Source organism: Eucyclogobius newberryi, unplaced genomic scaffold (assembly GCF_026437365.1).
Source record: "Eucyclogobius newberryi isolate DKJ021-1_F unplaced genomic scaffold, fEucNew1.0.hap1 SCAF_12, whole genome shotgun sequence".
NCBI classification, from domain to species: domain Eukaryota; kingdom Metazoa; phylum Chordata; class Actinopteri; order Gobiiformes; family Gobiidae; genus Eucyclogobius; species Eucyclogobius newberryi.
Window position 1 is genome coordinate 35782115 of NW_027315746.1, and position 26294 is coordinate 35808408.

Here is a 26294-nt window from a genome sequence, read left to right on the forward strand (position 1 = left end):
TGCTGCGCTGTGGATCCAGAAGCCTTGAGCCCAAACCTGAAGACCTCTCCGACCCTGAACTACCCCCGCTCTGGTCGGGCCGGGGGGAGCTCACTGTGGCCTTCCAAACGCTCTCTGCCTCGCAAACTCATTTTGCTGGTTCGGTTCATTTAGAGAGCAGAACACACTGGATCACTGCTACACAACAGTCAGCCACGCCTTCTGCGCCGTGGGCGGAGCCACGCTGGGCGCATCAGACCACGTCATGGTTCATCTGATCCCCACACACAGACAGAGGCTGAAGCTCTGCAAACCTGCAGTGAGGACTTCTGAGAGGTGGAACAATGAGGCAGAGGAGGCGGAGCTACGTGTGTGTTTGGACGTTACAGACTGGGAGGAGCTACGTGTGTGTTTGGACATTACAGACTGGGAGGAGCTACGTGTGTGTTTGGACATTACAGACTGGGAGGAGCTACGTGTGTGTTTGGACGTTACAGACTGGGAGGAGCTACGTGTGTGTTTGGACATTACAGACTGGGAGGAGCTACGTGTGTGTTTGGACGTTACAGACTGGGAGGAGCTACGTGTGTGTTTGGACGTTACAGACTGGGAGGAGCTACGTGTGTGTTTGGACGTTACAGACTGGGAGGAGCTACGTGTGTGTGTGGACGTTACAGACTGGGAGGAGCTACGTGTGTGTTTGGACGTTACAGACTGGGAGGAGCTACGTGTGTGTTTGGACATTACAGACTGGGAGGAGCTACGTGTGTGTTTGGACGTTACAGACTGGGAGGAGCTACGTGTGTGTTTGGACGTTACAGACTGGGAGGAGCTACGTGTGTGTTTGGACATTACAGACTGGGAGGAGCTACGTGTGTGTTTGGACGTTACAGACTGGGAGGAGCTACGTGTGTGTTTGGACATTACAGACTGGGAGGAGCTACGTGTGTGTTTGGACGTTACAGACTGGGAGGAGCTACGTGTGTGTTTGGACATTACAGACTGGGAGGAGCTACGTGTGTGTTTGGACATTACAGACTGGGAGGAGCTACGTGTGTGTTTGGACGTTACAGACTGGGAGGAGCTACGTGTGTGTTTGGACGTTACAGACTGGGAGGAGCTACGTGTGTGTTTGGACGTTACAGACTGGGAGGAGCTACGTGTGTGTTTGGACGTTACAGACTGGGAGGAGCTACGTGTGTGTTTGGACGTTACAGACTGGGAGGAGCTACGTGTGTGTTTGGACGTTACAGACTGGGAGGAGCTACGTGTGTGTTTGGACATTACAGACTGGGAGGTGTTCAGAGCTGCCAGAGACGGTTTGGATGAGGACACGGACACTGTGACGTCCTACATTCTGTGAGGACAACATTAAACATCACACACCAAAGTCACATCCAACAATGACAAACCCTGGTTCACACCCAAACTGAGGCTGAGCCAGAAGGAGGCGGAGCACAGGGCGGAGCAAGAGGGCGCTACCAAGAGGCAAAGTACAGGTTTAGCAGGAGGTGTCGAGAGCTAGAGCCCGTTACAATATGTGTCTGAAGCAGCAGTTCTCAAACAACAACCCGCCTCTGTGTGGAGTGGCCCCGCCTCTGTGTGGAGTGGCCCCGCCTCTGTGTGGAGTGGCCCCGCCTCTGTGTGGAGTGGCCCCGCCTCTGTGTGGAGTGGCCCCGCCTCTGTGTGGAGTGGCCCCGCCTCTGTGTGGAGTGGCCCCGCCTCTGTGTGGAGTGTGGAGTGGCCCCGCCTCTGTGTGGAGTGGCCCCGCCTCTGTGTGGAGTGTGGAGTGGCCCCGCCTCTGTGTGGAGTGGCCCCGCCTCTGTGTGGAGTGTGGAGTGGCCCCGCCTCTGTGTGGAGTGGCCCCGCCTCTGTGTGGAGTGGCCCCCGCCTCTGTGTGGAGTGGCCCCGCCTCTGTGTGGAGTTGCCCCGCCTCTGTGTGGAGTTGCCCCGCCTCTGTGTGGAGTGGCCCTTCCTCTGTGTGAATTGGGCTCCGGCTTCTCACCAACTACAAGCCCCGCCCTCCCCCTTCTGCAGATGACAGAAAACTGGCCAGACAACTAAATTCTTTCTACTGCAGAGATGACCACCTCCCCCACTGTGGCCACCTCTGCCAACCCAACCCCGGTCCCTCCCCCCCTCTCACAGTCCAGGAACAGGAAGTAAACAGACTATTTCGCAAATCCAACCCGCGAAAAGCTGTTGGACCAGACGGTGTCACCCCGGCCACCTTAAGACACTGCGCAGGCGAGCTGGCCCCTGTCTTCACTGGCATTTTAACACCTCCTGGAGTCATGCCATGTCCCAGCTTCAAGTCGTCCATCATCGTCCCTGTCCCCAAGAAGCCCCGGATCACTGGACTTAATGACTACAGACCTGTGGCACTGACGTCTGGAGTCATGAAGTCATTTGAGCGCCTGGTCCTCCCCCACCTCAAGTCCTTCACCTCCTCCCTGCTGGACCCCCTGCTGGACCTCCTGCTGGACCTCCTGCAGTGCGTGCAGCTGGGGAAGAATGTCTCAGACACTGGGACTGTCAGCACAGGTCTCCACAGGGCTGTGTACTTTCTCCCCTGCTCTTCTCCCTGTACACAAACTGCTGCACTATGGACTATTTGAGCCACTCCCCTCAAACAGGAGGCCACTCCCCGCCTCCTGCCTTAAGAACAGTTAACAGTCCCTCTGCCGTGTACTCATGAACACTTCTTAAACACTGTCACTTTAACCATATCATAACCAATCACTTACTGTTCACTTTCTGCACTACATATATAAGTTCAGCTGTAACTTTGTGTACATAGTAAGTCTATTTTTTATTTTCATTCTTATCTTTTATCTTAGGCAGAGCAAAAAAATATGTCTGTTTGCCGTAACCCAATCGACTCGGTAAAAAAAAAGGCAGACTGAAAAAAAAAGATCAAATTATGACAAATATTTTTTTTCCCTCTTATATCTCGCCGACTCACCGATCATTTTTTTCCCAAAAAGCGCTGTGTTGAATACTTTTGTATCATTGGAACTCGCTAGAAATATTTTACAGCCAAAAATGGCGCTAAAACCGTCGAACACGGACGGAGAACGTTTGATTGACATTTACTGTTGAAGCCTGACGCCTGGCGGTCACTGCAGGTCACTGCAGGTCACTTCAGGTCAATGCAGGTCAATGCAGATCACTGCAGGTCACTGCAGGTCACTGCAGGTCAATGCAGATCACTGCAGGTCACTGCAGGTCAATGCAGGTCAATGCAGATCACTGCAGGTCACTGCAGGTCACTGCAGGTCAATGCATATCACTGCAGGTCACTGCAGGTCACTTCAGGTCAATGCAGATCACTGCAGGTCACTGCAGGTCACTTCAGGTCAATGCAGATCACTGCAGATCACTGCAGGTCACTGCAGGTCACTGCAGTTCAATGCAGATCACTGCAGGTCACTGCAGGTCACTGCAGGTCAATGCAGGTCACTGGCAGAATCAAAAAATGGTGACATGTGTGTTCAGTGGGTCAGCGACAGATCAGTTGAAGCGAGGAAACAGAGTGAGAATTAAGAATAAGTTGATGGTTTTTAGACAGACTGATATGTAGCGTGACGTGCTCGTGGACTTGGAGGTGAAAAAGATGATGGGTGGATTTTATGTACAAATTTGGAATTGTTTATGCCTTCAAAGTAAAAAAAAATAAAACAATAATTTACCCACCCACCCACTTAAAAAATGTTGGGTCGGGTTACAGCAAACATACAATTTATATTTGGGGCATTCTTATAGCTTATTGTTATTTTTATCCTACAGCAGATTTAAATAGTTTTTCTTTTTGACTTATATAGGTTGATTTATCATTTTTCATTGTTTTATGTTGCATCGTATAATCAGTATAACCTGTGTTTTGTTTTGTTTTTTAAACAAAATAATAATTATCCAACTCTGGGTCCTGAACAAGAACACATCACTGCTGTGGACCTGAACATCAGGTTTACAAGAGAAGACCCAGGACACTGCAGGACACTCTGTCCCCTGCAGGACACTCTGTCAGCTCTGGAGAGCAGCTTCAGTGAGAGACTGATCCACCCTCGCTGTGTGAAGGAGACGTTTCGCAGGTCTTTCCTTCCTGCTGCTGTCAGACTTTATAACAAACACTGTTAGTACTGAACACTCGCAATACTGACCTAACCATGTGCAATTCCCTCATATGTGCAATTACTGTTGTGATTCATGTGCAATGGTATTTATGTATTTATTTATTTATCAGGCCCGAGCGTCACAAGCTGGCGAGAGGCCTATTAGTCCCGTAAGGCCGTGCGAAGCACGGCTGCGAAAGCGCTCGCCCACTTCCAAACACTCACTAACGCACTCCTTCACTCACGCACGCCCCGTGCATACTAATTAGTAGTAGGAAAATGGAACATTACCGTTGTAAACGGGTGAAGTAGCTCAAGAAAATACGTTCCATCTCTTGCATGTTCCGTGCATATAAGCATGTAATGCAATAATTGAACATTATTACTGTATAGAGGGCCAAAAACACAAAGTGGGCGGAGCCCACTCAAAATTAACGAAAGTACCCGTCAGTGACCAGGGACCCACACCATGAGGTAGGAAAGCGCGAGCGCTTTCCGAAAATGTATAGTTTATGATATTTGAAAAATTTGAAACATTGTTTTCCCATTATTCTTTCTTCTTCTTTTTGCACACCTCTAAAAATCGTGCCTCTCTACATTCTGGCTATTTCCCTTTTCTAAAATAAAAACATTGGCGCGACAGCGCCCCCAAATGTACCAAAAATGCATCGAGAGATACGAAATTACCCAAAAATCCGTAGAATCATGAAATTTGGCGCAGAGGTAGATCTTGACAAGAGAAGTAAAAAATATTATTACGGCAATGCCGTCCGCCCAACCAAATGTCGGCCATATTGGTTCAAAAATGGCTAAGCACGACTCAGGAGTTTTTCCAAACATCGTACTTTTATGAACTCCTCCCAGGGCGTTGGCCCTAAAAAGCTGAAATTTGGTGAAAATGCTACTGAGGAGTGGGACATCAATATTTATTCAAATTACATTGATACCTCTCACGGTCTCTGTGCGGCGAAGCCGCAAACTGTAGCTAGAATTTCAGAAATCTCCCAAATTAAAAATTTCTGCCGTTTGCGCAGATAAAGTCCAAATTGCGTCAAATTAGAATCAGTTGTTAAACTCTTTGCCCTAAACCTACTTGAAGTGAAATAAATTTATTTGGAGCCACAGCGCCCCCTACAGATTTTATATGGAGGTTAAATGTTTAGTTTTGCGAAATTATATGAAATTTGACACAAAACTCAATTTTGGCATCCCCATCAAAAAAGTCAATGAGACCCATGTCATAATTGTTATGTCGTTGCCGTAGCGATGACCAAAACCTTCCATGTTATTCCAATGGGGAAATCGCCAGAACATGTTTACACTTTAGACTTTCACAAACTCCTCCCAGGGCGTTAGCCCTATTAACCTGAAATTTGGTGAGACTCATCTTCAGGGGTGAACCATCAAAAGTTATCCACATTTTTATTCAAAGAAACACGGTGTGTTTGTCAAGAATTCGAAATAAAATTACTTTTTGATGGTAAAACAAAGGGGAGAAGATTTGACAGCGTCACAGATTCAGCAGTAGGCGTAATAAAAGGACAATTGGGGCGCGTTAGCGCCCCCTCCTCTTTCGGCGGTGGCGGCGTGGCGAGGGCCTATCATTGCCGCTTGCGGCTATATTTTATTTCTATCTTTAATTTTCCCATTTTAATCTTTATTTTCCCTTCCATCCCTTGTTGGGAAATGGGAGGTTTTGTCTATAGGAGATCTACTGAAAATGTTTTTCAAACATCCTATAAGTGATCTGTTCTTTTCTTCTGTATCTACCTGCGTTGCATCAATGAAATTTCCCCATGTGGGACAATAAAGGATTGTCTTATCTTATCTTATCTTGGATAAATGTACCTGATGCCCTTCCTCAGTTAAGGTTGATCAGCAAATCAGATCTCTTTTGAAATCTTGATTATTGCTTCCATTGTGAGCTTCAGTCCTGAACTCAGCCTGGTTTAGCCTGGTTCAGCCTGGTTCAGTCCTGAACTCAGTCTGGTTTAGCCTGGTTCAGCCTGGTTCAGTCCTGAACTCAGTCTGGTTTAGCCTGGTTCAGTCTGGTTCAGTCCTGAACTCAGTCTGGTTTAGCCTGGTTCAGCCTGGTTCAGTCCTGAACTCAGTCTGGTTTAGCCTGGTTCAGCCTGCTTCAGCGTGGCGAGCGGTGGCCATGTTGAGAGTGAGTCTGTGTGTGCGACCTCAGTCACTACAAGGCTCTGATTCAGCTCTGCGTTTCCATAACAACCACAGAGAATCACCACCGCAGTGTTCAAACTAGACATTACCTCCCACACGCATCCTCCAGCACAGGACACAGGGGATAACAGGACTAAAGCAGGACTAAACCTGGACTAAAGCAGGTCTAAAGCAGGACTAAAGCAGGATTAAAAGGAGTTTAACTAGGACGAAACAGCCTTCAGCACAAGATATAAGAGATTAGGGAATGACGACTAAACCAGAGCAAAACCAGGACTATGAACAGGTATAAACCAAGACAAACCAGCACTACACTCGCCTAAATGATACCAACAGTTAAGTCTTATGTTTCGCCAGAGTAACTTTCAACCAAGTGTGAATATATCAGCCCTGCCTCCTTCACAAGCCCTAAATCTAAACCAGGACATTCTGAGGTCCTTTGTGAGTGTGGTACCTTCCCGTGGTGATGAGGCCCTGGTCCTGTCCAGAGCAGATGTCCTCCAGGATGAAGCCCTCGTCGCAGCTGCTCATGTTTAATTGGGTCAGATTGGGCTTGCACACCTCCAGCCAGTAGGGGGCGTGAAGTCCGGTGGAGAGCTGCAGAATGTCCGTGATCAGAGCCGTCACACACAGGCCAAAGATGTGCACGCCTGAGGAGAGGGGAATGTAAAGAAGACCTTTTAAACTAAAGCAAGAAAGACCAACGAGTGAGCTTCGACATCCACAGGTGGAGAGGCCCCATGAGAGAACCTGAAATATTAGATTTTTTCTTCTGGACCTCAGGGACAAACAAAAGATTATATATTTGTCTCTATTTGGCTTTAGTTATATGTTTACAGCAGTCAACACCTTGAAGGGCCTATATCATGTAAAAGTATTTTCAGAGCTTTTAACCTTCTTAAAGTTCTATTAGTACCTCGTATATGTGCCCAAAGTGTTTTTTGATTCCTGCCATCTTTAACTAGAGAACAGTCTCTATCCTTCTCCTCTGATGAGCAGACGAACGGGGGCTGAGTCCCCTCCTCCAGGAAGCACTCTGTACCTGTAACACGCCCCCCCCCAACCCCCTGAGTGTGTGCATGTGAGCATGTGTGTCTGTGTGTGAGTGTGAGTGTGTGTGCGAGTGTGTGTGTGTGTGTGTTTGTGTGTGTCTCACCGATGAAGCGGACGGCCCGGCGTATGTATGAGTTGAAGTTGCAGCCTGCAGCGTTGATATTGGCCTCGGTGTGTCCAGAGGACGACCTGCGGGACAGGTAACAGTACAGGATGGCCTCTCCGATCAGGATCTGGACATCACAGGACAAATACACAAATATACAAATATACATTTTACTCCCAAAAATATTTGAAATAGAATTCATCTTTTTAAACTCTGAAACTCTGGTAAGTCCCTGCGTAACTACAGGGGCCCCTGCGTATCCACAGGGGCCCCTGCGTATCCACAGGGGCCCCTGCGTAACCATAGGGGCCCTTTACACAGGGACCCCTGCGTAACCACAGGGGCCCCTTCTCACATGTCCTGTGATGAGCGGAGCTGAAGTCGTAGTAAATGGCACATGTGCAGACTTAAGACTTCATTGACTTGAATTTGAAGATGAAACAAGTTGGATTTGTCCTTTGTGTAAATGAGAGTCACAAAGAGAAGCAGCTCTCACGTGAGCCTGCTGCGGCCTGAAGGGGGCGCTACATGTCACAATCATGAGACGTGGAGAACGGGAACACACTTGTAATGGTCAGCGGATGATTGATGACCCGGTGGTGCAGACAGCTGCCGCGCCTCGCTGAGTTGGGACGTCCCGGTGGTGCAGACAGCTGCCGCGCCTCGCTGAGTTGGGACGTCCCGGTGGTGCAGACAGCAGCCGCACCTCGCTGAGTTGGGACGTCCCGGTAGCTCAGTGTAGTCCTGGTTCAGTCCTGCAAACGCCCGTGCCAGGATAAACACCGAGCCGGGTTTTACAACCATCCAAATCCTTTGTTACTTTGCTACTTTTAGCCTCAGTTGAACTTCTTTACAGAACGTTAGAATAACTCATAAATAAATGATAATAAGTGCTGTCACATTTATATCGATTTTGTATTACCTTTTGTTCAGTTCAGATGGTCAAAGAAAGTCTCCAATATCTTCAAGAATCTAGTGCATCTACAAGGCTAAAACGACTTCCTGTATCATCACTTAATGACATCACAAGGTGGAAGACAGTGTTTCCCGTGTGAGAGAAGTACTCAAATATGCAAGATTTGAGTGTTAAACGTCATGTGAATGAAACAAAACACAACTCCAGGTGTTGATGAGGAAACGACATAACGACACAGATGAAACGTGAGTGCGTTTCAGCCTTTGTTGTATTTATTTTAAAGTATTGGCCTTTAACACGCTCTTGTGCCTTTACTCTGGCATCTCATGTTTTAGAACTAAAACAATGTCTACAGAAGAGCATGACTTCATACCAGTCAGAGGTTTCCTATGTAAGGAATTGAGTTAGAGCTCGATCTGCTGGCAGTAGAGGGAACTACACTGGGAAGATAAAGAAAGCTAGCTTGTCCCGTCATGCTAAAGCCGACAGGCAGTTTTAATGAATGTCAATTTACAGCAGAAATGTTAAGAACGTGTCTGGACAGCACGAAACACAGAAGAACTCAAAACTCCACCTACAATGTCTTATTATTATTAATATGAAAAATTATAATAGTAGTGATGATAAAAGTAATAATAATAATAATAGTAATAATGATAATAGTAATAATGATAATAGTAGGCAAGGCAAGGCAAGGCAAGTTTATTTGTAGAGCACATTTCATACACAAGGCAATTCAAAGTGCTTCACAGCAGGAAAAATGCATTCAAATCACAAAGAAATTACAGAAACAGAAATACAATAAAATTAACTAAATTAAAAATTATCAATCCAACTGATTGTCTAAACTAATAAAATCACAAACAAAAGAGAAGAGTGCAAAGAAAAAATCCTTTCAGTCATATGCGCAGCTAAACAAAACTGTTTTTAGCTTAGATTTGAACATTGTCAGAGTAGAACCTGTCTCACATCTTCAGGAAGACTGTTCCAGATTTTAGCTGCATAAAACTGAAACGCAGATTCCCCATGTTTTGTCCTGACTCTGGCACCAGCAGGAGGCCGGTCCATGTTTAGTCCTGACTCTGGCACCAGCAGGAGGCCGGTCCCTGAGGTCCTCAGAGTCCGAGATGGTTCATATGGCACTAACATATCCAAGATGTACTTTGGTGCTAGGCCATGGAGAGACTTGTACACAAGCAGAGCTGCTTTAAAGTCTATTCTCTGAGCCACAGGGAGCCAGTGCAGAGACCTGAGAACAGGACTAATGTGATGGTACTTCCTGGTTCTAGTCAGGACCCGAGCAGCAGCGTTCTGGATGAACTGCAGCTGTTTTACAGCTCGTTTGGAGAGACCAGTGAGCGGCCGTTACAGTAGTCTAATCTACTGGAGACAAACGCGTGGATAAGTCTCTCTAAATCTGGTTTTGACACTATATTTTTGATTTTGGCAATGTTTTTTAGATGGTAAAAAGCTGCTGATGTTATTGATTTGACGTGGCTATTAAAGTTCAAGTCTGAGTCCATTATTACCCCCAGATTTCTAATTTGGTTTGTAGGTTTTAGAGCGAGACTCTGGAGGTGACCGCTAACACTTTCTCTTTGTTTCTGTGGGCCAAAAACGATTATTTCAGTCTTGTCTGAGTTCAGCTGGAGAAAGTTGTTTTGCATCCACAAACTGATCTGTTGGATGCAGTGACAGAGTGAATCTACTGGTCCATAGTCACCTGTCGATAGTGAAACATAGATCTGAGTGTCGTCTGCATAATTGTGATAGGACACATTTTCACTGCGTATCAACTGACCTAACGGCAGCATGTAGAGGTTGAAAAGAAGGGGACCCAGGACTGACCCTTGGGGCACTCCACAGGTCAGGGTCATGTGGTCTGAGACACAGCTACCAATTTCAACAAAGTATTTCCTGTCTTCCAGATAGGACCTTAACCAGTTTAGGGCAGTGCCAGTGATGCCCACCCAGTCCTCTAGTCTCTGTAAGAGGATCCCATGATCGACAGTGTCAAAAGCAGCACTCAGATCTAACAGAATTAAGACTGAGGCTTTGCCCGTGTCAGTGTTCAGGCGGATGTCATTTGTCACCTTGACAAGAGCAGTCTCAGTGCTGTGATGAGGTCTAAAACCTGACTGAAAAACATCAAATGAGTTGTTTATTAAGAGGAAATCTGTGAGCTGTTGGTAAACAACCTTTTCAAGGACTTTGCCCAAAAATGGCAGATTAGAGATGGGCCGGTAATGACTCAGTACTGCGGCATCAAGACTGCTCTTCTTTAGGAGAGGCTTTATGACCGCAGTTTTCAAAGACATTGGGAATGTTCCAGATTGAAGCGACATGTTAACTATGTGAATGAATGGTGCTAACAAACTGTTCAGCACAGACTTTAGAAATCTGGAGGCTCACACATCAAGGCAGCATGTAGATGAACTCAGACTGGTGATGATCTCATGGACAGTTTTGTCAGTTACTGGTGCAAAGTGAGTTAGCTCTAAGTGTCTTGGTGGTTTTAGGGTAATTTTTTGCATTGTGGGATTTATAGCATTTTTAATGCCCTGAACTTTGTCATTAAAGAATAATGCAAACTCATTACACTTGGATGTGGAAATGAGTTCTAACGGCAGCTGAGCTGGAGGGTTTGTTCATCTGTTACTGTGGCAACAGGACACGCCAGTTGTTACTGCAGCTTCCAATTATTTCAGAGAAATATCTTTCCCTAGTTCTACATAAGATTAGGTTGTACATGTTCAGCTTTTCTTTGTAAATCTCTTTTTGAACCTGGAGCTTTGACTTGCGCCATTTCCGTTCGGCCCTGCGGCACTCCCTTTTCTGTGCCCTGACCGAATCATCATTTCTCCACGGCGCCTTCTGCTTATTTTTAACCATTTTAGCCTTTATAGGGGCGATGGTGTCCAGAACATTCAAAACACTAGATGTAACAGAGTTCAACAAATCATTTACATTAGAACATGAGACATTTTCAAAGTTTATCATTTCCATAAACAGTGCACCTGTGCCATCACTTATGTGTCTCCTCTGAACAACTGCAGGACCAACCGGAGGTTGGGGAGAAACAGACAGGTCAAAGAAGACACAGAAATGATCAGACAGAGCAACATCGATCACATTAACATTTGAAATATTTACCCCCTTTGTAATTATGAGATCTAGAGTGTGTCCTTTGCTGTGGGTGGGGCCTCTCACATGCTGAGTAAGACTGAAGGTTTCAAGGACAGCATCAAGCTCTTTAGCGTTTCTGTCACAAACATTATCAACATGCACGTTGAAATCACCTGTAATGACCCAACCATCAAAGTCTGTGCATACGACTGAAAGCATCTCATTAAAATCATCAATTAAACTTTGGCAGTGCTGGGGAGGCTTGTATAAAACAATGAAGAGAATGGATGGAGACCGTTTTAGCTCCATTTTAAAGGATACATACTCAAATGATGAAAACACCCCAAAAGACAACCTGCGGGTAATTATTTCATCTCTAAAGACAGCACAGACTCCACCCCCTTTTTTGTTTTCTCGTGTTTCAGATTCAAACTTAAAGTTGGGTGGAGCAGATTTTATCAGAACTACATTTCCTGTGTTTTTGTCAAGCCATGTTTCAGTTAAAAACATAAAATCAAGATTATAAGAAGAAATAAAATTATTAATTAAGAGAGATTTGTTACATAAGGATCTGACATTTAGCACAGCAAGTTTCAGACTAGTTTCAGTGGGACTGGGCTTTATCTTTTCACAGGGAATATGAATCACATTTCTCAGATTGGGCCTGACTCGCATTTTGTTTTCCCATCTCTGTGATGATGTGACTACAGAAATAGCACTAGGGGGGGCTCTTTTTACATAGGGCCCCGGGTTGGTTTGATTTTTAATGTGACAATAAGTCCCGGCAACGCTGAGACCCAGTGCATCCTAGCTATGGGAGATACCAGGTAAAAGGCGAGGTTGGATGGGTGGTGGGGCTTTTGTAGCCAAGGAGAGTTTGGGACCAGGTGAGAGGCGAGGGGGGATGGGTGGTGGGGCTTTTGTTGGTGTAGTCGGCATAGCCCTTGCTATATTGGGCGTGAGTGGAGCCATCTTAATGCCTGATTTGATCAGACTTTCAAAATGGCTGGGAAGGCCCATGGGTGAGAGTGGAGATGAGAAGGAGAATGATGAATCTTTAGTGGGAGTAGATGTTGCAGGGGGAACCCAGGGCTGGTGTGAAGGCAGGGGCGATGACAGGGATGTTGTTGGGCTTGTCACAGATGGGTCCAAGGCCTTTGAAGATTGTTCCTTTGCTGGAGGCGGTGGAGGTGAATGTGGAGCAGCTGGAGCTGAATCCTTTGCTGGTGGTGGTGGAGCAGCTGCTGATGAATCCTTTGGTGGAGGCTGAGGTTGTGGTGCTTTTGATGTTGAAACATTGGCTCGGTCTCTGGCTGAGGGAGCAGGAATTCTTCTCTCATTCCTCTCTTCTCTAACTATCTGCTCAGGACCCTGTCCAGGCCCAGTCCAATGCCTCAGAGCGTGGAGCAGGTTCTCTGTCAGCACCCTCACTCCACCTCTGCATAGGTGGGGGCCATTTCTCTTAAACAGGTCCTCTCGTTTCCAAAATAGATAGAAGTTCTCAATGTAGTGTAGTCCTCTCGGGGAGCACTCTTTGGACAGCCATGTGTTCAGCTGAAGAAGGAGGATAAACTTGTTTATCCTCCTGTCGATGTTTGGAAGAGGTCCACTGTCGATGTTTGGAAGAGGTCCACTTATGAAAGTTTTGATTTCCATTTTATCAAGCACGTCGAATAACTTCAAGAAGTCTTTTTTCAAAACTTCAGTCTGTTCCCGCCGCATGTCCACTGCACCCACGTGCACAATCAGCTGTTTAGCTCCTCCATGCTTAGCCATAATATTTGGAAGGAGTGATGTTATCTCAGAAACAGTGGCGCTTGGAAAAGAATGTGTGTTTATCTTTTCATGCGTCATGTGACTTATCGCGCCGTCCCCAACTAAAACAATCTTGACCTTGGCTCCTGGCATAGATCCTCCTCGCTGTATTTTGGCCACGTCATCTTTCCTTTTTTCATTTAATTCCATCTCTGAAAGTGGTAAAAATCTGTTGGTGAGCTGTATTTTAGGTGACTTCACGTTATCTTTGTATCGTTTAGGCTTTGCTCCAAGTTTGTTCCAAGAAACAGCCTGGTCTTTCTGGTTTTTAGACAGTTTTGGAAACGACAGAGTCACTGCGGTTTAGGTTGAAAGTAGCAGTTTTTCTTGTAAAAAGTGTGCTCTTCTTACCGTCGGTTGACACAGGAATGGTATCGTGAAGAACTTTTTCAGATTCCAAAACAAATATCCGTGTTTTTAGCTCATTAATTTCTTGTTGATATTTCCGACAGCGTTCACAGTCTTTCTCACTTCTTCTCCCGGACATGTCGCTTGCGTCAGATATGTCGTTAAAACTGGAAAAATGTTCTTAAAATCCTTGGTTTACTTGAAAAAGTCTAAAGCAAAAGTGTTTGGAAGACAAAAACTGATTAAAAAGCAAAAAAAATAAGGAAAGCAGCGATAGCAAGCGGAGCGAGCAAAAAAGCGTGTGCACTCTTCGGAAGCAGGAAGTAGTAAAAATTACAATAGTAATAATGATAATAGTAGTAATGATAATAGTAATAATGATAATAGTAATAATGATAATAATAATGATAATAGTAATAATGATAAGAGTAATAATGATAGTAATAATGATAATAGTATTAATGATAATAGTTATAATGATAATAGTAATAATTACAATAGTAATAATGATAGTAATAATGATAATAGTATTAATGATAATAGTTATAATGATAATAGTAATAATTACAATAGTAATAATGATAATAGTAGTAATGATAATAGTAATAATAATAATAATAATAATGATAAAAGTAATAATGATAATAGTAATAATGATAATAGTAATAATGATAATAGTAATAATGATAATAGTAATAATGATAATAGTAGTAATGATAATGTAATAATGATAGTAGTAATGATAATAGTAATTATGATAATAATAATAATGATAATAGTAATAATGATAATAGTAGTAATGATAATGTAATAATGATAGTAGTAATGATAATAGTAATTATGATAATAATAATAATGATAATAGTAATAATGATAATAGTAGTAATGATAATAGTAATAATGATAATAGTAATAATGATAATAGTAATAATGATAATAGTAGTAATGATAATAGTAATAATGATAATAGTAGTAATGATAATAGTAATAATGATAATAATAATGATAATGTTATAATGATAATAATAATGATAATAGTAATAATGATAATAATAATGATAATAGTAATAATGATAATGATAATAGTAATAATGATAATAGTAATAATGATAATAGTAGTAATGATAATAGTAATAATGATAATAATAATGATAATAGTAATAATGATAATAATAATAGTAATAATGATAATGATAATAGTAATAATGATAATAATAATGATAATAGTAATAATGATAATAATAATGATAATAGTAATAATGATAATAATAATGATAATAGTAAGAATGATAATAATAATGATAATAGTAATAATGATAATAGTAATAATGATAGTAATAATGATAATAGTAATAATGATAATAATAATGATAATAGTAAGAATGATAATAGTAAGAATGATAATAATAATGATAATAGTAAGAATGATAATATGATGTCGGGGCAGCAATATGTTACTCACAGTGACGGTCGGGCCGGCGAAGGCCAGGCTGAAGAGCAGAGGCAGAGGGCACACTTCCTGCTTGGGCTCCACATAGGGCAGGGACAGGCTGCGGTCACTGCACGAGTACCCAGAATGCACCGGCTCAAAGACGTCCGTCAGCTCCAGGAAGTACAGGCTGACCACCGACGAGGCCAGGATGGGGAGCTGCACGACAAGCACAGCGTCCAGTTAGGAACGGGACAGCTTGTGTTTGAATGGAGTTATTTATATACAGTGAACTCTCGTTTATCGCGGGGGTCACGTTCCAAGAAGAACCCGCGGGAGTCGAAGTAGAAACCTTTATTTTTTTACAGTTATTATACAATGAAATACTCCATAAAACATTGAAGCTCACACACCGCTCTCACCAGCCTCTCAAACTTCAATTTGGCAAGTGGTTTTACGTACGTGTTCATATGAATCCATAACGTTATTGACACAGGTAGAGAAGACGCGGAGAGACTGTTTAGCCAATCAGAATGCAGAACACAATGCATGATGCAAATCCATGAAGCAGCGACAGCGTGAAAAGTGAACCACGTTATAGTGAGGGATCACTATATATATATATATATATATATATATATATATATATATATATATATATATATATATATATATATATATATATATATATATATATATCCATATATGTTTTTATATATTTTTATTTATATAGTATATATGTATGCCGTATTTTCCGGACTATAAGTCGCACCAGCTAAAAAATGCCTAATAGAGAAGAAAAAAACATCTATAAGTTGCACTGGAGTATGAAAGTGTGAAAATAACAAATAATATCACATACAAGTCGCTCCAGAGTATAAGTATATAACTATAAATATAAGTATAAGTCGCACCCCGGCCAAAACTATGAAAAAAGGTGCGACTTATAGTCTGGGAAATACGGTATGTATATATTTTCTAATTCCCTTCTCACCCTCCGTGGGTGGTCTCGTCCAGAGGCCAAGGAGCATGAACCAATTAAACCCTTTTCAAATCAAGTCTGAATGTAATTTTTTCCATTTTGCGTCCAGTGCAATTTGTGTCGTCCATTTCTTTGTGAGCGCCTTTTTCACTACAGCCAGGAGGGGGCTCCAGAGAGCTGGTGCTTGTGTCCATGGCACGAGTCCTGAGGCCCAAATACAGAGTCATGAGGCCCAAACACAGAGTCCTGAGGCCCAAATACAGAGTCCTGAGGCCCAAATACAGAGTCCTGAGGCCCAAATACAGAGTCATGAGGCCCAAACACAGAATCCTGAGGCCCAAATACAGAGTCCTGAGGCCCAAATACAGAGTCCTGAGGCCCAAATACAGAGTCCTGAGGCCCAAATACAGGGTCCTGAGGCCCAAATACAGAGTCCTGAGGGCCAAATACAGAGTCATGAGGCCCAAATACAAAGTCATGAGGCCCAAATACAGAGTCCTGAGGCCCAAATACAGAGTCCTGAGGCCCAAACACAGTCATGAGGCCCAAATAGAGTCCTGAGGCCCAAATACAGAGTCCTGAGGCCCAAATACAGGGTCCTGAGGCCCAAATACAGAGTCCTGAGGGCCAAATACAGAGTCATGAGGCCCAAATACAGAGTCCTGAGGCCCAAATACAGAGTCCTGAGGCCCAAACACAGTCATGAGGCCCAAATAGAGAGTCCTGAGGCCCAAATACAGAGTCCTGAGGCCCAAATACAGAGTCCTGAGGCCCAAATACAGAGTCCTGAGGCCCAAATACAGTCATGAGGCCCAAACACAAAGTCCTGAGGCCCAAATACAGAGTCCTGAGGCCCAAATACAGAGTCCTGAGGCCCAAATACATAGTCATGAGGCCCAAACACAGAATCCTGAGGCCCAAATACAGAGTCCTGAAGCCCAAATACAGAGTCCTGAGGCCCAAATACAGAGTCCTGAGGCCCAAATACAGGGTCCTGAGGCCCAAATACAGAGTCCTGATGCTCATGAGGCCCAAATAGAGAGTCCTGAGGCCCAAATACAGAGTCCTGAGGCCCAAATACAGAGTCATGAGGCCCAAATAGAGAGTCCTGAGGCCCAAATACAGAGTTACGAGGCCCAAATACTGAGTCCTGAGGCCCAAATACAGAGTCCTGAGGCCCAAATACAGAGTTACGAGGCCCAAATACTGAGTCCTGAGGCCCAAATACAGAGTCCTGAGGCCCAAATACAGAGTCCTGAGGCCCAAATACAGAGTCTTGAGGCCCAAATACAGAGTCCTGAGGCCCAAATACAGTCATGAGGCCCAAATACAGAGTCATGAGGCCCAAATAGAGAGTCCCGAGGCCAAAAAACAGAGTCCTGAGGCCCAAATACAGACTCCCGAGGCCCAAATAAAGAGTCCCGAGGCCCAAATACAGAGTCCTGAGGCCCAAATACAGAGTCCTGAGGCCCAAATACAGAGTCATGAGGCCCAAATACAGAGTCATGAGGCCCAAATACAAAGTCATGAGGCCCAAATACAGAGTCCTGAGGCCCAAATACAGAGTCCTGAGGCCCAAATACAGAGTCATGAGGCCCAAATAGAGAGTCCCGAGGCCCAAATACAGAGTCCCGAGGCCCAAATACAGAGTTCCGAGGCCCAAATACAGAGTCCTGAGGCCCAAAAAAAAGAGTCATGAGGCCCAAATACAGAGTCCTGAGGCCCAAATACAGTCATGAGGCCCAAACACAGAGTCATGAGGCCCAAATACAGAGTCATGAGGCCCAAATACAGAGTCATGAGGTCCAAATACAGAGTTCTGAGGCCCAAATACTGAGTCCTCAGGCCCAAATACAGGGTCCTGAGGGCCAAATACAGTCATGAGGCCCAAATACAGTCATGAGGCCCAAATACAGAGTCATGAGGTCCAAATACAGAGTCATGAGGTCCAAATACAGAGTCCTGAGGCCCAAATACAGAGTCCTGAGGCCCAAATACAGAGTCCCGAGGCCCAAATACAGAGTCCTGAGGCCCAAATAGAGAGTCCGGAGGCCCAAATACAGAGTCCGGAGGCCCAAATACAGAGTCCTGAGGCCCAAATACAGAGTCCTGAGGCCCAAATACAGAGTCATGAGGCCCAATACAAAGTCATGAGGCCCAAATACAGAGTCCTGAGGCCCTATACAGAGTCATGAGGCCCAAATACAGAGTCCTGAGGCCCAAATACAGAGTCATGAGGCCAAAATATAGAGTCATGAGGCCCAAACACAGAGTCATGAGGCCCAAATACAGAGTCCTGAGGCCCAAATACAGGGTCCTGAGGGCCAAATACAGAGTCATGAGGCCCAAATACAGAGTCATGAGGCCCAAATACAGAGTCATGAGGCCCAAATACAAAGTCATGAGTCCCAAATACAGAGTCCTGAGGCCCAAATACAGAGTCATGAGGCCCAAATACAGAGTCATGAGGCCCAAATACAGAGTCCTGAGGCCTAAATACAGAGTCCCGAGGCCCAAATACAGAGTCCTGAGGCCCAAATACAGAGTCCGGAGGCCCAAATACAGAGTCCTGAGGCCCAAATACAGAGTCCTGAGGCCCAAATACAGAGTCCTGAGGCCCAAATACAGGGTCCTGAGGGCCAAATACAGAGTCATGAGGCCCAAATACAGAGTCATGAGGTTAGTAGATGGTGATGTCATAAATTGTCTGTAAGAATTTGTTGATCTCAGTCTAAACTTGAACAACAGAACAATCCCAAAACACATGATGGTGTTTTGCCTCCTGCTGCCACATCCTCTCCAACAGTCTGCCTCCTGCTGACACATCCTCTCCAACAGTCTGTCTCCTGCTGCCACATCCTCTCCAACAGTCTGTCTCCTGCTGCCACATCCTCTCCAACAGTCTGCCTCCTGCTGCCACATCCTCTCCAACAGTCTGCCTCCTGCTGCCACATCCTCTCCAACAGTCTGCCTCCTGCTGCCACATCCTCTCCAACAGTCTGCCTCCTGCTGACACATCCTCTCCAACAGTCTGTCTCCTGCTGCCACATCCTCTCCAACAGTCTGTCTCCTGCTGCCACATCCTCTCCAACAGTCTGCCTCCTACTGCCACATCCTCTCCAAAAGTCTGTCTCCTGCTGCCACATCCTCTCCAACAGTCTGCCTCCTGCTGCCACATCCTCTCCAACAGTCTGCCTCCTGCTGCCACATCCTCTCCAACAGTCTGCCTCCTGCTGCCACATCCTCTCCAACAGTCTGCCTCTTGCTGACACATCCTCTCCAACAGTCTGCCTCCTGCTGACACATCCTCTCCAACAGTCTGCCTCCTGCTGCCACATCCTCTCCAACAGTCTGCCTCCTGCCGCCACATCCTCTCCAACAGTCTGCCTCCTGCTGCCACATCCTCTCCAACAGTCTGCCTCCTGCTGCCACATCCTCTCCAACAGTCTGCCTCCTGCTGCCACATCCTCTCCAACAGTCTGTCTCCTGCCGCCACATCCTCTCCAATAGTCTGTCTCCTGCCGCCACGTCCTCTCCAACAGTCTGTCTCCTGCCGCCACGTCCTCTCCAACAGTCTGTCTCCTGCCGCCACATCCTCTCCAACAGTCTGTCTCCTGCCGCCACATCCTCTCCAACAGTCTGCCTCCTGCTGACACATCCTCTCCAACAGTCTGCCTCCTGCTGCCACATCCTCTCCAACAGTCTGCCTCCTGCTGACACATCCTCTCCAACAGTCTGCCTCCTGCTGCCACATCCTCTCCAACAGTCTGCCTCCTGCCGCCACATCCTCTCCAACAGTCTGCCTCCTGCCGCCACATCCTCTCCAACAGTCTGTCTCCTGCCGCCACATCCTCTCCAACAGTCTGCCTCCTGCCGCCACATCCTCTCCAACAGTCTGCCTCCTGCCGCCACATCCTCTCCAACAGTCTGCCTCCTGCTGCCACATCCTCTCCAACAGTCTGCCTCCTGCCGCCACATCCTCTCCAACAGTCTGCCTCCTGCTGCCACATCCTCTCCAACAGTCTGCCTCCTGCTGCCACATCCTCTCCAACAGTCTGCCTCCTGCTGCCACATCCTCTCCAACAGTCTGCCTCCTGCTGCCACATCCTCTCCAACAGTCTGCCTCCTGCTGCCACATCCTCTCCAACAGTCTGCCTCCTGCCGCCACATCCTCTCCAACAGTCTGCCTCCTGCTGCCACATCCTCTCCAACAGTCTGCCTCCTGCTGCCACATCCTCTCCAACAGTCTGTCTCCTGCTGCCACATCCTCTCCAACAGTCTGCCTCCTGCTGACACATCCTCTCCAACAGTCTGCCTCCTGCTGCCACATCCTCTCCAACAGTCTGTCTCCTGCTGCCACATCCTCTCCAACAGTCTGCCTCCTGCTGCCACATCCTCTCCAACAGTCTGCCTCCTGCCGCCACATCCTCTCCAACAGTCTGCCTCCTGCTGCCACATCCTCTCCAACAGTCTGCCTCCTGCCGCCACATCCTCTCCAACAGTCTGCCTCCTGCTGACACATCCTCTCCAACAGTCTGCCTCCTGCCGCCACATCCTCTCCAACAGTCTGCCTCCTGCTGCCACATCCTCTCCAACAGTCTGTCTCCTGCTGCCACATCCTCTCCAACAGTCTGCCTCCTGCTGCCACATCCTCTCCAACAGTCTGCCTACTGCCGCCACATCCTCTCCAACAGTCTGCCTCCTGCTGCCACATCCTCTCCAACAGTCTGCCTCCTGCCGCCACATCCTCTCCAACAGTCTGCCTCCTGCTGCCACATCCTCTCCAACAGTCTGCCTCCTGCCGCCACATCCTCTCCAACAGTCTGTCTCCTGCCGCCACGTCCTCTCCAACAGTCTGTCTCCTGCCGCCACATCCTCTCCAACAGTCTGCCTCCTGCTGCCACATCCTCTCCAACAGTCTGCCTCCTGCTGCCACATCCTCTCCAACAGTCTGCCTCCTGCTGACACATCCTCTCCAACAGTCTGCCTCCTGCTGCCACATCCTCTCCAACAGTCTGCCTCCTGCTGCCACATCCTCTCCAACAGTCTGCCTCCTGCTGCCACATCCTCTCCAACAGTCTGTCTCCTGCTGCCACATCCTCTCCAACAGTCTGCCTCCTACTGCCACATCCTCTCCAACAGTCTGCCTCCTACTGCCACATCCTCTCCAACAGTCTGCCTCCTGCTGCCACATCCTCTCCAACAGTCTGCCTCCTGCTGCCACATCCTCTCCAACAGTCTGCCTCCTGCTGCCACATCCTCTCCAACAGTCTGCCTCCTGCCGCCACATCCTCTCCAACAGTCTGCCTCCTGCTGCCACATCCTCTCCAACAGTCTGCCTCCTGCCGCCACATCCTCTCCAACAGTCTGTCTCCTGCCGCCACGTCCTCTCCAACAGTCTGCCTCCTGCTGCCACATCCTCTCCAACAGTCTGCCTCCTGCTGCCACATCCTCTCCAACAGTCTGCATTTCTCTGTGAGTCATGGGCACTTTGACATGGGCTTAGAAATAAACCAGACACACTTTTCCAACAGAATTCCCTCCAAACATGTGACTCTGTGCTCCTCCACTGAGATTTATATATATTTTACACTCTTCAAACAAAGTGATCTTATTTTTCCCATTAATTTTTGACATAATATGGTTGAATTAGAAATGCATTGATATGATTTAGATATTATTCCCCTTGAAAGTTTTGATTTATAAGCATTGATGAGTATTTCAGTCAAAGGGTTGCAGTGAACAGCTTTTTTTAATGTCTTGGTTATAATAACTCGTACAATTTGTAAAAACCTATAAAAGTCCTGTTTGTCCAAGTCAAAGGAGTTTTTCAACAAATCAAAGCTTTTCGTGTGATTCTCGTTCACATCTGGTGAAACCTTCAAGCTTCAGATTCAGGACTCTCCAGTTCCTTTAACAGTTTGTCCTTCTCCATGTGATTATGTGATGATTGTTCTGCTTTGTCCACACGGGGCGCTCCACAGCCCAGCAGGGGGCGCTGCCGTGTTCCTCCTGCTCTTTCACACCTGCTTGTTTAGCTTCATTAGCTTCATTAGCTCCATTGGCTTCAGCAGCCTCATTAGCATGTGGTGATGGAGGACATTTGACAGTGACGTGTGTGAGGAGCAGATCAAGCCCAGGAGGCAAAAGGATCAGGAGACATTTACTCTGGATTTAACTGTCATGGACAACGCTGTTTTGAGCTAAAATACCAACGATAACATCAAGAATATTTATGTTATATACGTATATATACGTATATATATATATATATATATATATAACAACGTGCAATTGAATACAGTTTAAACAATCATTGAACAAAAAATCTAATTTCTATTGGTTATGTAAAATCATAACTGTTGGATTTGGGATTTTTTGCTCTTGTTTACGGTCCGGTTGCTAGGTAACAGTTGTGGAATTACCTCAGTAAATTAGCCAAATGTTTATAAAAATCTGAAATATAATCATGTTCACTAGGTTTGATTGAAATGTGTGTCTGAGCTTGAATAAGAACAGTCTCTAAAGCACACACTGTCCACACAGAGGCTTGACCTCTTCGTCCGTGGTCAGTTTCATGTAGAAGAGCTGCTCAGCAACTGCACGAGCAAACACCCACTTTGGGACTTATAGATACAGATATGAAGAAAGTGATCCAACGGCCCAAATGTGTATGAATATCCAAGAATGCTAATGGTAGCTGCAGGCTAAATGCTACTGCTATGCTAGCGCTGCCTGCTATTACAGAACATTAGTTTGAGGTCATCACGCTCCCCAATATTACACGGACTGTAAAGGACAATACATTCATTCTGTTTTCTGTTGGTGCTATTCAATGGAGACAGTCCTGTTCTTCACCGACCGTCTCACGCACAAAGTAGCATCACATCTGTGAACAATGGTGAATGATCAGGCAAAGAATATCAACTACACGTGAAGATGTACGTCCACCATGCACGGACGACCAGCACGCTCTCTCCCTGCTCTCTCCTCAGCACGTATAAAAATACTTCCATTCAGATGGTTGCCTAGCAGCCGCTGGTGGGTAGATGGTGTGACAGTCGGCCCCGTCAAACTGTGGGAGCAAGAAACCAGCCACACACTGCCAAATCCAGCAAGAGAATCTCGCCGTTTTGGACAAATCTGGTCTGTTTGATCAGACAGAATACAATATAAACCAGTTGCTATAACATAGATATTTAAACAGACAGTTTAATCCAAAAGAAGATAAGGAATGAATCTGAAGAAGTGGCTGGATTATTACACAATCAGCAGAAAAATACAACAAACGATATCCATAGTATATTTTATAATTGCATTTCTGAACTTTACTACAACACACAAGCTTACACAAGCTTCTTCTGGTGGTGCACAAGCTTCTTCTGGTGGTACACAAGCTTCTTCTGGTGGTACACAAGCTTCTTCTGGTGGTGCACAAGCTTCTTCTGGTGGTACACAAGCTTCTTCTGGTGGTACACAAGCTTCTTCTGGTGGTGCACAAGCTTCTTCTGGTGGTGCACAAGCTTCTTCTGGTGGTGCACAAGCTTCTTCTGGTGGTACACAAGCTTCTTCTGGTGGTACACAAGCTTCTTCTGCTGGTGCACAAGCTTCTTCTGGTGGTACACAAGCTTCTTCTGGTGGTGCACAAGCTTCTTCTGGTGGTACACAAGCTTCTTCTGGTGGTGCACAAGCTTCTTCTGGTGGTGCACAAGCTTCTTCTGGTGGTGCACAAGCTTCTTCTGCTGGTGCACAAGCTTCTTCTGGTGGTACACAAGCTTCTTCTGGTGGTACACAAGCTTCTTCTGGTGGTGCACAAGCTTCTTCTGGTGGTGCACAAGCTTCTTCTGGTGGTACACAAGCTTCTTCTGGTGGTACACAAGCTTCTTCTGGTGGTACACAAGCTTCTTCTGGTGGTGCACAAGCTTCTTCTGGTGGTACACAAGCTTCTTCTGGTGGTGCACAAGCTTCTTCTGGTGGTGCACAAGCTTCTTCTGGTGGTGCACAAGCTTCTTCTGGTGGTACACAAGCTTCTTCTGGTGGTGCACAAGCTTCTTCTGGTGGTACACAAGCTTCTTCTGGTGGTACACAAGCTTCTTCTGGTGGTGCACAAGCTTCTTCTGGTGGTGCACAAGCTTCTTCTGGTGGTACACAAGCTTCTTCTGGTGGTACACAAGCTTCTTCTGGTGGTGCACAAGCTTCTTCTGGTGGTACACAAGCTTCTTCTGGTGGTGCACAAGCTTCTTCTGGTGGTGCACAAGCTTCTTCTGGTGGTACACAAGCTTCTTCTGGTGGTGCACAAGCTTCTTCTGGTGGTACACAAGCTTCTTCTGCATCTCGTAATCAGCCACTATTATCTGGAGCACGCAGTTGGACACCTCCCACTTCTCATGACACCTCCCACTTCTCATGACACCTCCCACTTCTCATGACACCTCCCACTTCTCATGACACCTCCCACTTCTCATGACACCTCCCACTTCTCATGACACCTCCCACTTCTCATTTCCATGCACTTGACAATAAAAGGCGGGGCTTTTCCCAAACAGACTGTGCTTCTGAGGAAATGTGGCTGATTTTGACGAATCGCAATCAAATTGCTATCTAACGTCTGATTTTTATATGGAAACTTTGTCTTATATGAAATATTCATGATGAAAAACATTTCATTATATCAATTAAAGGAAAAGTTTCAAATTGATATCTTACTTTAGGATTTGTTCCACACTTTAAACAGAGTCCAGTAAAGCTAACAAACATTAGCATGCTAACAGGACACTTCCTGCTGCGCATAGAATAAAACGCTCTGTAATTAGACAGAATTCAGTCTAAGAGCTGTTTTACTATAACTGCACAAACAAATGTTACTTTATTACATGAAAACAATTAGGAGCATCGCTTTGAAAACAAGAGACTTCCCTCTCATAAGTCTGAGGTCCTTCCTCTCATAAGTCTGAGGTCTTCCCTCTCATAAGTCTGAGGTCCTTCCCTCTCATAAGTCTGAGGTCCTTCCCTCTCATAAGTCTGAGGTCCTTCCTCTCATAAGTCTGAGGTCCTTCCTCTCATAAGTCTGAGGTCTTCCCTCTCATAAGTCTGAGGTCCTTCCCTCTCATAAGTCTGAGGTCCTTCCCTCTCATAAGTCTGAGGTCCTTCCCTCTCATAAGTCTGAGGTCCTTCCCTCTCATAAGTCTGAGGTCCTTCCCCCTCATAAGTCTGAGGTCCTTCCCTCACATAAGTCTGAGGTCCTTCCTCTCATAAGTCTGAGGTCCTTTCCTCTCATAAGTCTGAGGTCCTTCCTCTCATAAGTCTGAGGTCCTTTCCTCTCATAAGTCTGAGGTCTTCCCTCTCATAAGTCTGAGGTCCTTCCTCTCATAAGTCTCAGGTCCTTCCCTCTCATAAGTCTGAGGTCCTTCCTCTCATAAGTCTGAGGTCCTTCCCTCTCATAAGTCTGAGGTCCTTCCCTCTCATAAGTCTGAGGTCCTTCCCTCTCATAAGTCTGAGGTCCTTCCCCCTCATAAGTCTGAGGTCCTTCCCTCACATAAGTCTGAGGTCCTTCCTCTCATAAGTCTGAGGTCCTTTCCTCTCATAAGTCTGAGGTCCTTCCTCTCATAAGTCTGAGGTCCTTTCCTCTCATAAGTCTGAGGTCTTCCCTCTCATAAGTCTGAGGTCCTTCCTCTCATAAGTCTCAGGTCCTTCCCTCTCATAAGTCTGAGGTCCTTCCTCTCATAAGTCTGAGGTCCTTCCCTCTCATAAGTCTGAGGTCCTTCCCTCTCATAAGTCTCAGGTCCTTCCCTCTCATAAGTCTGAGGTCCTTCCTCTCATAAGTCTGAGGTCCTTCCCTCTCATAAGTCTGAGGTCCTTCCTCTCATAAGTCTGAGGGTAGAAGTATAACACGTCTTCTTTAAACATAGAAACGTCACATGATCAGACACAAACATAAACTCTTTTGTCTGGATTATACCAAAAACACACTTTATCAGAACAAAATGTCTCCTGCTTCCAACACTCAAGTTAACATGACGCAATATTTGCAAAGTTACTGCAACCGAGTGCACAAGTACTACAAAAGTACTACACAAGTACTACACAAGTACTAGACAAGTACTACACAAGTACTACACAAGTACTACACAAGTACTACACAAGTACTAGACAAGTACTACACAAGTACTACACAAGTACTACACAAGTACTAGACAAGTACTAGATAAGTACTAGATAAGTACTACACAAGTACTACACAA

The 26294-nt window shown here is 45.7% G+C and overlaps 1 protein-coding gene across 1 annotated transcript in view; it reads right to left on the bottom strand.

Annotated features, from left to right (window-relative positions):
- LOC140355880 (uncharacterized) overlaps positions 1 to 24386 on the bottom strand; it is a 64991-nt gene extending 40605 nt beyond the window's left edge. Inside the window, exons 1-6 of the mRNA XM_072440519.1 lie at positions 23404 to 24386; positions 23064 to 23128; positions 22609 to 22652; positions 15105 to 15290; positions 7435 to 7564; positions 6733 to 6928 (exon numbers count right to left, since the gene is read on the bottom strand). Of these exons, the coding sequence (XP_072296620.1) occupies positions 6733 to 6928; positions 7435 to 7564; positions 15105 to 15290; positions 22609 to 22652; positions 23064 to 23128; positions 23404 to 24386 (1604 nt within the window). The remainder of the gene's footprint in view (positions 1 to 6732; positions 6929 to 7434; positions 7565 to 15104; positions 15291 to 22608; positions 22653 to 23063; positions 23129 to 23403) is intronic.
- Between the last annotated feature and the right edge of the window lie 1908 nt (positions 24387 to 26294).